Raw genomic sequence first — 12,421 nt, 5'->3', positions numbered from 1 at the left:
TCTTAATTGATGGACTGATTCATTGATTTATTTGGTCTATTTTACTTCGCTTTTCTGCCACTTTTGGTTGATCGCGACGATAAGGTTCAGTAACGTGATGAAATTGATGAAGGAGCACTCGCAAAGAACACCCATTCCCAGGCCAGCATTGGCGAGTGATTCGTGAGAATAATGCCGTGTGAGGGTTACGGTGAGTGAGATGAATTAAAAATGAACACCTTTGGTTACGAGTGGACCCCCACGAGCGTGGGGGAAAATATTTTCTTTCTCTCTTCATTTATATTTTCCTTCTCTCTCTCTCCCTTCCCTATTTCTCTCTCTCTCTCTCTCTCTCTCTCTTTCCATCTTTTGTCTCTCTCTCTCTCTCTCCAATTATATTTTTCCTTCTTTCTCTCACCCTCTCTCTATATCGAAAGGAAAGAAAGAACTCCATCCCTTTCTTTCACTTCAGAGACAGAGACAGAAAGAGAGAAGAAAGAGATAGAGGGATAGAAGAGATATAGAGAGAGAGGGGTCAAGAGGAAATGCCTTCCCTCCTTTCTATGTCTTTATCTCCTCTCTCTTTCTGCCTCTTCCCCTGTGGAGAGAGAAGAAGGAAGAGCACTTTGTCCTTTTTCTATTTTCTCCTCAAGAGATAAGGAGAGTCTCTTCCCTTCACAGCAGTCATAGGGCCTTGACTGCTTGCACTTTCTACTTTCTAAGTAATGTTTGATCCTGATTAGTGCCTCTAGGGTCATAGCGACTACGCGGTAAATGCAACTGCAGCTTGTTTCTAGCTTTACTCTAAAACTAAAGTATAGGCATATGCAAAGGCAAGTAGGGTTGAATTCTAAGTTGCCACGTGAAATGCCTACCCTGTTTAACGATTTCTTTTTTTTTTTCTGCCTTGGTTTTTAGGCCTGTTCCTGGGATTTTTGGGGGCGCTGATTCCGAAACTTGCATTAGATAGACTGCATCAGCTCTAGTTTCGTAGATACTGATATGCTATGATAGATATGAATGTATACAATTTTAGTCTGCGCTCTATAGAAGATCTCTTCTGCGCAATCGGGATGTCATGACAAGCTTTCTTATTTGACTTGGAAATTAATGTATTTAAATTACCCACATTTTAAAAAATGTAATTGACCTTTGTTTCACAACTATTCCCACTCATATCATTCTTGCGGATCGAACACCGTGGACGTTATGGCTACTTCAAGGCGGAGTTGCTTGAAGCATCCCGACGTATTTCGCAATATTTGTGGGGAGTACACACTGAAAGCAAGTACGAAACCTATTTCCGTTGTAAAAAGAGCATATGTAGGTTATTTTGGCGTTCAGCTTGGAGATCAGGATAAGCCATGTGCGCCTCATATTGTATGAAAAACTTGTACGGAGCATTTGCGCCAGAGGACAAATGGAATGGAATGGAATGGAATGAGAACTGTCTGAAATTTGCAGTACCAATGGTGTGCAGCGAACCGAAAAACCACTTTGAAGACTGTTATTTTTGTATTCTTAATATCACAGGCATCAATCGAAATAATCGCGACAAGTGGTCTTACCTGAGCTGCCTTCAGCCAGGAGATCTGTTCCGTACTCTGCTCTTGTTGCCGTTTCACCCTTCCGTGAACTACCACAGCTCTCAGGGGGCGAGTCTCGCATGTCTGATATCGCACAAGGTAAAGAAAGTGGGAGCAGTGGCAGTGATTTCCAAACAACTTCGCACAGTGAATATTTTGACCGGAATGAATTGAGTAATTGATCATGGACTTAAATCTCTCCAAGGAGTCTTCCAGATTAAAGGAAAATCAAATTACATTTTATCGAAGGAGAAAAAATGATTTACTGTCATTCTTTACCGAAGACAACTTAGTATTGTGCAATGACATCGGAAGCCTTCTGAAGAAAATTGGTCTTATGGTCAGAATATAACCCAAGTGATTGTCGTCTTTTCATTGACAGTTCAAAATGTAGTTTGAAGTGTGTTATTTTAAGTAATGGCAACAAACATGGTTCTATTTCAATCGGACACTCCACCAGGATGAAAGAAGAGGACAAGGCCATCTCTTTAGTCTTGGAAAAGATAAGTACCAAGAACATCAATGAGTGATTTGTGTAGACTTGAAATGGTTAAAAATGAGCCACATTTCATATCATCAATGAATGAAATCGAATCATGTGTCTGTTCTTAATTTGTTCTTGTGAAAAACTTTCTTGGCAACAAGAAGGCAGACGACTACACACAATTAGTAGAAGATATGCTCTTTCATGTAAACAGGGTTGGCTGTAACATGAGTGTTAAACTCCACTATCTGCACAGCCAATTAGATCGCTTTCCAGAGAACCTTGGTGACTTGAGCCAAGAGCAGGTGAAAGATTTCACCAGGGCATAAAAAAAATGAAAGCCAGATACCGTGGGATACACACATGATGGCAGACTATTGTTGGGATCTTATGCGGGATTGTCCTGGCAGATCCCACTCTCGGAAGCCTTACAAAAGGAGCTGCTTGTGTGTCGAATGGATGGAAAGTTTGTATCATGAATCTGTGCTTTTGGTATGAAATAATTACATTTTCAGGTAGAACATTTGCCCTTTAATTTCTAATGTGTTTTCTTCATGCTTAAAATATATTAATTTAAACATCACATTAAAATATCCTGATTTTTTATATATTTATTATGGGCGAGCAGAGAGTGGCGTATGTCATATGTACTGTATCTCAAAAACTAGAGCTGATAGAGGAAAACTGGTGCCATTTTTTGAATCAGCACGTCAAATATACCCAGAAACAGGTCTAACATTTGAGGCATCAAAATGTGTGTTGGCCAGTGCTATCAATGACAGCTTATGAACCGATGCCAAATCAAGACCAACACAGACGGATCCATCGCAGCTGCTCAGAGATTATGTTTTATCTTCGAAGTGACACTCAACATGTGCATAAATTCCCATCGGGAAAAAAATGAACCATAGGATGAAACTGCAGAGTCAAGACAATAACACTCTCGTGTGAAGTGTCGGGAAAATCTAAATGATTGAAATTCAGTGTTGCCACTTCGCTATTTTCGATCCAAATGTTGAATTCTTACACACCACTTACGTAGCTGCTTTTCTGTATGCTTCTTTCCATCTATCTATCATCATCATCCTGTTCGTTCACAATTAGCCCGCTGTGTCGTTCCTCTCTCCCTCCGCCTCATACCCCTTCTCTCTAAAGATGCCACATAACAGCTCCTTGTGACTTAATTTATCACGATCGGTCCAACACTCAGGATTTTAAGTTTATAGTAACGAAAGAAGGGGGAGAGAGAAAGAAAGAGTGAGATAGGCAGTGAGAGAACAAAGAGACAGATAAAGAGAGGGTGAGATAAGCAAACAAGAGAAGAGGCACGATTCGAAAGAGAACAAAGGAAAGGGGGTACAAGCACATTCACAGGGTGCCCGAGAGAGAACTAGAAAAAAAAGCAACACAAATGCATTTACTGCCTCGAAATTTACATAATCCGAAAGAGTATTTCGTAAAAAGGAATCCGATCTTGATGAGTGTCAGTTTCCAGAAAGCCCCGCACTACATTGGCTAACTGGCTGAACTCCACCCTGGCCCGAATTATCCTAAATGCGTCGGTTCCCGCACGGGGTCTGGTTAAGAAACAGACGCACAAAGACGATATATACATACATTTAATATCTATAATACACATATACGAAGGACTATACAATAACTAAACAATCTACACGAAGGACTGTCTGTTTGGCTGTAGAATGTCTCTACAACGCTTTTGTGACCGCGCGCGTGTGACACGGTTCTTCTCACGATGACTCTCTGATGACGACTGTTCTTTTCTCGTGGCAACGCCCAAGCTAAGAGCCTGGCTCACCTCTTGGGACGTTCCCGAATTTACCACCTCTCGGGACGTTCCCGAATTTACTTGTGGGTGTGTAAGTTCCCGAAATCAAGTATGCGGTAGGTTCCGCAGTTTCTTACTCCCACACACTTCACATGAATAACTCACACATATACACAAAAATGGAAAACAAGATAAAAAACACTAATTATATGCATTGTTCACCGAACACACTCCCCCCCGTTGAAATATTAATTTCAACCACAATCAATAATTTCAATGTAGTACACTTATGTCTCCTTAGAATAGGGGAGAGGAGCAAGTTTCACAATTGGACGTCTGTATTGCCCATCAGCTGTTCGCACTGTCACTGATCGTACTAACTTGTCTGGTCCTGGATGAACTTTCACTACTCTTCCTAGCTTCCATTGCTGTGGAGGGGTAGCTTCTTTCAACAACACCAGATCTCCTATCTGTAGATTTTCCTTCTTCTCCATCCACTTGGGCCGCTGCTGGAGTCTGGACAAGTACTCTGTTGCCCACCGTTTCCAAGTGAATTGCTTTGGTTGCAAGACACACGAAAAGGGCGACGTATCCTTTGGTGATTTTTGAAGACCTGAGTTGGCAACTCTTTATTGAAAATGGGCCGCAGTAATCTACACCTGAATTTGCAAATACTCGGCCTGGATTGACGCGAGGGGCTGGCAAACTACCCATGAGTTGAGTTGCTGTCAACTGTTTTTCCTTAAAACATTCTTTGCACTTAAACACAATTTTTCGAATTAAGTCCCTCCCTCGTATAATCCAAAAACGTTGCTGTAGGACAGCGAGAAGTAATTGTGGTCCCGCATGCAAATGTTTCAAATGTTCATGTTTCACGATGAGCTCTGTAAGTTTATGTTCACGAGGTAACAGAATGGGATGTTTCTTATCAATTGTCATTTGTGCATTGTGTAAACGTCCACCTACTCTCAGAATTCCCTCCTGGTCCAGGAAAGGAGTCAAATTGAGTAATGGGTTGTTTGAAGGCAAAGGATTCCCTTTTTTCAAATGCTTTATTTCTGTAGGGAATGCTGTAATTTGTGCTTGTTTCACTAACACAAGCAACGTGTGATTAAGTTCGCGTGCTGATAGGGGTCCAAACTGACGTTCATTAGCACTTCGCTTGGTGTTATGCATAAATCTGAAGCACCAAGCCGCTACTCGTTGGAGCTTTGATAAGTTTGAATACTTGTTTACTAATAACTCCTCCACCTCGACCGAAGACTGTAATACGAGAAGACCCTTTTTTCTCTCTCTCTCAACCTCAGCTGTTGCTGCTGCGTTGACCGTGCGTGTAGGATTGAAGGACTGATTACGTAACCACTGTGGGCCGAAGAACCAAATATCACGTTCGAACAGGGTTGAGGGAGAAATTCCTCTTGTCGCCAAATCAGCTGGATTCTCTTCACTGCACACGTGGAACCAATTCTCTGCAGGGAGAACGTCGTGTATTTTAGCAACTCTGTTGGCAATAAATGTACGCCAATTAGAAGGAGAAGAGTTTATCCAACACAAAACTATTGTAGAGTCAGTAAATGCACGGATCTCTGTAATGTTCAAATGAAGAGCTTCCTTTATTGTCTGCAGCAAACGTATGAGTAACACTGCAGCACAAAGTTCGAGTCTCGGGAGAGTCACTTTCTTCAGAGGCGCGACTCTCGTTTTGCTTGCTACAAGATGCACTTCAATACTGCCGTCGCTGTATGTAGAACGTAAATAGGCAGTGGCCGCATAGGCCCGCTCGGAACTGTCACAAAAGCCTATCAGTTCGCACGTTAGCGGTTTTGAAGACACGATGCGCCTAGGCACCTTAACATCCTGCAACTTATGCAACTCCGCCCGAAAACTTCGCCATGCAATTTCTAGTTCTGGTGGAAGTACATCGTCCCAGTCAAGTTTAACTTGCCAAAGTGTTTGCATGAAGATCTTTGCTTTGACAGTTACTGGAGATATCCACCCTAGGGGGTCAAATATTTTCGCGATGTCTGATAACAAAATGCGCTTGGTCAATTGCTCACGAATTGCGGGTTGCGTCACTGATATCGCGAATTCGTCACTCGCTGGATGCCATTCGATCCCGAGTGCTTTTATATGTTCATTTATGCTCACATCCAATCCAAAGTTCGTTTCTCGCAAATGTACCGGGATTTCATTCAGTACTCGTGTATTGTTCGAGCACCATTTCCGCAATTCGAAAACACCTCTTTGTAGAAGTTCACTTATTTGTTTTTGTAACGCGATAGCTTGCGTTACTGTATCACTGCCAGTCACTAGATTGTCTACAAAAAAGTCTCTCAATGTAATCGCCGCTGCTTCAGGAAAGTCTGCCTCTTCGTCGCGGGCCAGCTGTTGTAAACACCTGGTGGCTAAGAAAGGAGCACTAGCCGTACCAAACGTCAGTCTCTCTAATCTGAAGTCTCGTATCTCTTCTTTCGGTGACTTCCTCCACACAATGCGATGATATTCTGCATCATCTGGGTGTAATTTCACCTGTCGAAACATTTTGACAACGTCCGAAGTAAGGGCTATTTGATACGTACGAAAACGTAGCAACAAAGGCATTATGTCGTCTTGTATCTTAGGGCCTACAAGCAACTTATCGTTGAGGGAAACTCCTGTCGTCGTCTTCGCACTGGCGTCGTACACGATCCGTAAAGCCGTTGTGGAACTGTCCATTTTGATGACACTATGGTGTGGGAGGTAGCAACTGCTTTCTTGGGACACAGGTAATTCTGAATTCGAAATGACGCTCATATGACCCAAGTCTATGTATTCCTGCATACACTCAGCATACTTTTGTTGACGTTGTGGATTCTTGACGAGTTGTCTCTCCATTTGTTTGAGACGCTGCACCGCTAGGGAACGTGAAGCACCCAGAACACCGCTTTGTTCTCGGAAGGGCAATCTCACAACATAACGACCGTCGATGTCACGTGCGTGTGTTTTCCGAAAATGTTGTTCACAAACGTTTTCTTCTTCGTTGTACAGTTTTACCGATGGCACAGTCTCTATTTCCCAGAAGCGCTGTAGGGTAGCGTCCAGATCACTACATGACGCATGATGTGATGACACTGCGCGTTTATTGCGCGGAACGTTAATTCTGCCCATAAGAATCCACCCAAGTGAAGTACTTATGGCTGTCGGTGTACCTACTGGACCTGCGACTTTCTCAGGTCTTAAAAGTAAGGGAACAATGTCCGCACCAAATAAAATGTCTATTTTCCCTGGTTTGTTGAAGGACGGGTCGGCAAGATCAAGGTTATGTAGGTGAGTCCACTGTTGATCAAAAGTGAATTGCTGCTTGGGCAAATTATTTGTAATCTTCTTCACAACGATGGCTTTGGTGGTGTACGTTTCGTTGCCCGCTTTTGACCTAAACTGTAGGTCCACCATGGAACGAGAAGTACCGATACCGGTTGCCGAAATACCGGATATGGCAACACTGATGTGTTTCTTTTGAAGGCCTAATTGCTGACTACAGTCTTCCGTGACAAATGTACACTCGGAGCCCGTATCTAAGAGTGCACGAAAATGCCGAACGTTGTTATGTCTATCCCTCACGCCCACGGTGGCTGTAGACAAGAGAACTTCCTGCAACGGAATGGCTTTCTTCTTGCTGGCGATGTGGGACGTTACTTGCCGCGTAGAACTGGGATTTTCACTAGGAGAGAAGTGAAGGGATGTGTGGTGCTTTCTAAAGCACACCATACACGTGCGCGAAGTACACTTTCCGACGTTACAATTCAATTGCAAACAGTTGTAGCACAGATTGTTGCTTTTCACAAAATAGTACCGTTCTTTCACCGACATTTGTTGATACTTCTGACAAGTATGCAACCTGTGGTGTCCGCGGCATTTAGGACACACAGTTTCAGCACCTGTGTGATACGAATTCACATTCTTCTTTACTTGACGATCAGTAGACCTGGGAGGGGGTTTGTTGGACATTGGGAGGCTGGAGGTCACCGTAGACGCTGCTAGAGCTCTGGCACGCACATCCAGGAACGTAGTCAGGTCCTCGAACTTAGGCACTTCTGCATTCTTCAGGGAAAGTTCCCACTGTTGCCTAGATTCTGCATCCAACTTGTCGGTGGTGTGAAAGACTAAAATTGCATCCCAAGCCTCTACAGGGATGTCCAAAACCTTCAGCACACGCACACACTCAGAAGTGACGTCAATGAGCTTGCGTAACCCTGTAGCCGAGCGTGATGGCACACAAGGTTGATTAACCAAGCGATTAATCGTGCTGTTCACTATCTCTCTTTTGTTTTGGTACCGCGAAACTAGCAGATTCCACGCCTCCTCGTAGTTTGCATCCGTTATTGCGATGGACTGGATTAATAATGACGGTTCACCCTTTAATGCCGAATTCAAGTACTGCAACTTCTGAGCGCCACTGAGGTGTTTGTTGTCATGAACCGATGCCACAAATAAGTCCCGAAATGACAACCATTGATGAATGTCACCACTGAATTCTGGTAATGTTAGTTTTGGTAACCGAACGTCACTTTTCGCATCACTGTTCACCGCGACCGCGACAACGGGAGAAACGGCTTCCTTCTGTTTTTGGTACAGGGAGCCCAACAAGAACTCTAATCGGTCTTGCACCGCACTCAGTTCATCGTAGTACTCAGAGAACAATGTTTCTTCGCACTGTTTAGCGAGATTCACAAGTAATGCACTACAGTCTGCACTTAGTTGAAGGACCTTGTCTATGTAGACTTGAAGTGTAGCACCTTCCAGCGTTGGTGAAGCTGACTTGTTTTCAATCCGAGTAACTTCCCGCTTGAGGACTGTCTTTGACGCCTGTAACTGCTCCATGTTGACTCGTCGTACAAGAGACGCTAAACGCATATGGCGGACCGAGGGTGTGGCACGTTGACTCTTCTTCTGGCTCGTTGATTTCCCGACGACAAACTACCGGAATACGGCACGAATACTACAATTGCGACGCATCCGGCCCGGAGGACCATTTGATGAGTGTCAGTTTCCAGAAAGCCCCGCACTACATTGGCTAACTGGCTGAACTCCACCCTGGCCCGAATTATCCTAAATGCGTCGGTTCCCGCACGGGGTCTGGTTAAGAAACAGACGCACAAAGACGATATATACATACATTTAATATCTATAATACACATATACGAAGGACTATACAATAACTAAACAATCTACACGAAGGACTGTCTGTTTGGCTGTAGAATGTCTCTACAACGCTTTTGTGACCGCGCGCGTGTGACACGGTTCTTCTCACGATGACTCTCTGATGACGACTGTTCTTTTCTCGTGGCAACGCCCAAGCTAAGAGCCTGGCTCACCTCTTGGGACGTTCCCGAATTTACCACCTCTCGGGACGTTCCCGAATTTACTTGTGGGTGTGTAAGTTCCCGAAATCAAGTATGCGGTAGGTTCCGCAGTTTCTTACTCCCACACACTTCACATGAATAACTCACACATATACACAAAAATGGAAAACAAGATAAAAAACACTAATTATATGCATTGTTCACCGAACAGATCTACTAAATCCTCAGAAAGTTGTGTTTTTGCCTTTTCTCGTTGTGACTCATCACCGCCCTTTCCCGAACAGTCCTGACCAACGGAATTTCGGCTAGGCTCGAATCGCACTGTCTTCTTCTGTTGAGTCCACACCCCCTCCTACTGTAGGATTAAAAATTATAGATACTCGAGTTTGGACTTCAAGTACAAATTAACACCCGGTGGAGGCACATAGTGGTTCGGATTCCACTTTAAACTGTAGGTCCAGTTTCGATTAGCCTTACTGTGCATAAAGTGGACTTAAAACACCAACTCAATAAACAATAAGTACAAATTAACCAGTAGACCAACATAAAAACTAGTTACATCAAAATTTAGCTTATTCAATGCTGCGTTAATCAATGCCAATCATTCTTTTTTCGAGTATTCGTTATATTTTTAATCGTCGTGAGAACAAAAAAAGGGCCATTTTCGGGAGTTTTGCAAATGAGTTCAATAAATCAAAAACGGGTTGTTCGATCGTGATGAAATTTTAGTATGGTGCAGGCAGAAAGGTTTTAAACACAACTCTTAAATTTTAAAATTTTAAAATGTCATAAAACAGTTCTTCTCAATTTTGTGAAACAACTTTTTCTTAGAATTGGGTAGTCCTACAAATATAAAATTGATCTTGTGTTGAAGCTCTTTGAATCTGTTTTTAAAATCCATTATCATTGTCAATTCACATTGCGAAATGGATTTTATACAAACATTTTATTCAGCGAAGTAAAGATGTACGTGGGACGTGGCAACACCGCACGCACCCACTCGCAGTGCCTGCCCGCAGTTAGCACGGTTGAACGGACATCGCTGTGTGCCGTCTTGCCACGTTCCACGTACAGCTTTACTCCTTACTTTACACGTACTGCAATTTTTCTGTTCAAAATCTCATTTTCTATTTGTTTTGAGTGACCTGTATTGTCTATTGTCATGTTTCCTTGTGAAAGTGGAAAGAAATGTCTCTTCAATTCATACAAAAAGGAATTATTTTGCTACCCCTGCACGTTATAGCATGCCGTGAAGGTATATGGGAGGTAGGACTTCACACGTTCCCAATCTCGGCCATGTGATGTAATCAGCACCATCCTCTGGCTGCCAAGGTACCCATTAATTAGAAGCTGGGTGAACCTCAGAACCGCTCCACGCAGGGACATTGATGAAATGACCCCCTCCCGGAATCGAACTTGGGTATCCTGGGTGAAAGGCAGAATTCTGCCAACTGGATCACCGAGGCTCTAAGAATGTGCATTACTCTGTGTAACCTAAAAAGCTTTTATCTGATTTATATTTAAGTCGAAAAATGTCCTTAATTGTTTCTTACTTTCATTTAACATTACTCCTTTTGTGAGAAATCATTTTTGGCCATTTTTGGAAACTTAATACTGTGCACGATACTAAAAAGTAGGGCTGAGCCGTTACCAGTGGTATCGGTATCGGAAAATATCAGTTGGAACTTTTTTACTGATACCTGACGATACTTTTTCGGGCTCCGCAAAAATGCCACGCGGCACTAAATTATGCAAAAATCAACGTTTCTTTTTATTTTGCGTTAGTTTTGTTGTGAAAAAAACTGCATTTTGTGACAACATAATATGTAATTCAATGATATGTGGTTCTTGAATATTTTAAAGTAAAAATAGTGGTAAATTGATGCACACAATTAGAATGGAATACTTACACACTAATACGCATTAATAAATACTTTGAACAACTTTTAATTATTACAATTTTCAAGTATCCGTATCGGCTCAGCCGTACAAAGAAGATATTTAGTGTAACTTAAAGAAAACCGACTTATCCAGATAAGAAATCATTTATAATCAATTTAGTGACTTTAAATAATTAATTTTTGCTATATAATAGGAATCTGTATAATTGAAAGTTATGAAACAGAGTTGTTAAAGGTCCAGGAATTTTAAATAAATTCAATTCCGGTCCAGGAGTGAAAATCAGCAAGCGTAAATGGGTTCTGGACCGTAAATAACCTGTTTATCTGTAAAGTATTTCAATTCGGTCCAGGAACCTTTTTACCAGATCAATTTAAATACGGTCCAGGCATTTTTTTTTCGGGTCATTTTAAATACAGTCCATAAACAATTTTCCAATGAAACGACACGCAATTTGGACCGAATCTAAATTGTGCGAGAAAATGGTTCCGGTGCTGCAGCGTAACCCAATAGAACCTATTAAAATGTATGTGTCCCTGGACCTTCAACAACCCTGTTATGAAATACTCTGACATGTTATACGTATTTCATGGCGAAAAGCCGACGAAATGTGCCAATTCCCATAAGCCGTACAAGAAATAAAGTAAAGACAAGGAAAGCCCGCACAATAAGAAAAGCACGGGCCATTTGAAAGGCGTAACATGTCATAACATTAAGAATAGATTGGCATTGTTATCAAGTTACAAAGTTATTGAGATCGATCCGCAAATTTGCAAATCAAGAATGCGAAAAATTAACCTGTACACATCAAGGACGAAGGAAATATCGTGTGCGCAAGCATTCTCTGTGCTTCCGTTACAAGTAGGAAACTGACTGACGTAACTGCATTATGGAGGGTATCAAATAGCTATTATCACGATAATACCTGGTCTGGACACAAGTACCAAGAATCACTAGACCCAATGCGTTGCCATCTTTGAAAATGTACTTAATCATTAGGATATCGCACAGATGCCAAGACAAGAACTTACTATTCAATAAATAAAATTAAGCAAGTTATCTACGAATTAAATATTTGTAATTCAATTAATTTCAGCAATCTGCTGTCGTCAGTCACGGCGAATACATACAGGGTGATGATAAAACATCGGCAAACGTCACATGGTACATTCCGTGGTACAACAATATGTTTCGATTCTGAGAGGGGGAAAGACATTGTGGTCTGTAATTAATACAATCAAAATATATGACGTTTATAAATAATCGGTAGATATCCTCTTGGTATACCTGAAAAAAGTTTCATAGTAAAGTACACTTGGTGTACACAAAGTTTCGGTCCCATCTC

General features: G+C 42.0%; 2 protein-coding genes across 3 annotated transcripts in view; both read right to left on the bottom strand.

The window, feature by feature from the left end:
- mtgo (miles to go) overlaps positions 1–12,421 on the bottom strand; it is a 596,892-nt gene that overhangs the window by 470,284 nt on the left and 114,187 nt on the right. The gene's annotated exons all lie outside the window — the stretch shown is intronic.
- Positions 4,184–8,695, bottom strand: LOC145984876 (uncharacterized). The gene has a single exon (XM_083118251.1). The coding sequence runs from the start codon at positions 8,693–8,695 to the stop codon at positions 4,184–4,186; it is 4,512 nt and encodes a 1,503-aa protein (XP_082974377.1).

This window comes from Lepisma saccharinum, chromosome 3 (assembly GCF_977018435.1).
Source record: "Lepisma saccharinum chromosome 3, izLepSacc3.1, whole genome shotgun sequence".
Taxonomy (NCBI): Eukaryota; Metazoa; Arthropoda; class Insecta; order Zygentoma; family Lepismatidae; genus Lepisma; species Lepisma saccharinum.
This window is presented reverse-complemented; position numbering and strand designations above follow the sequence as displayed.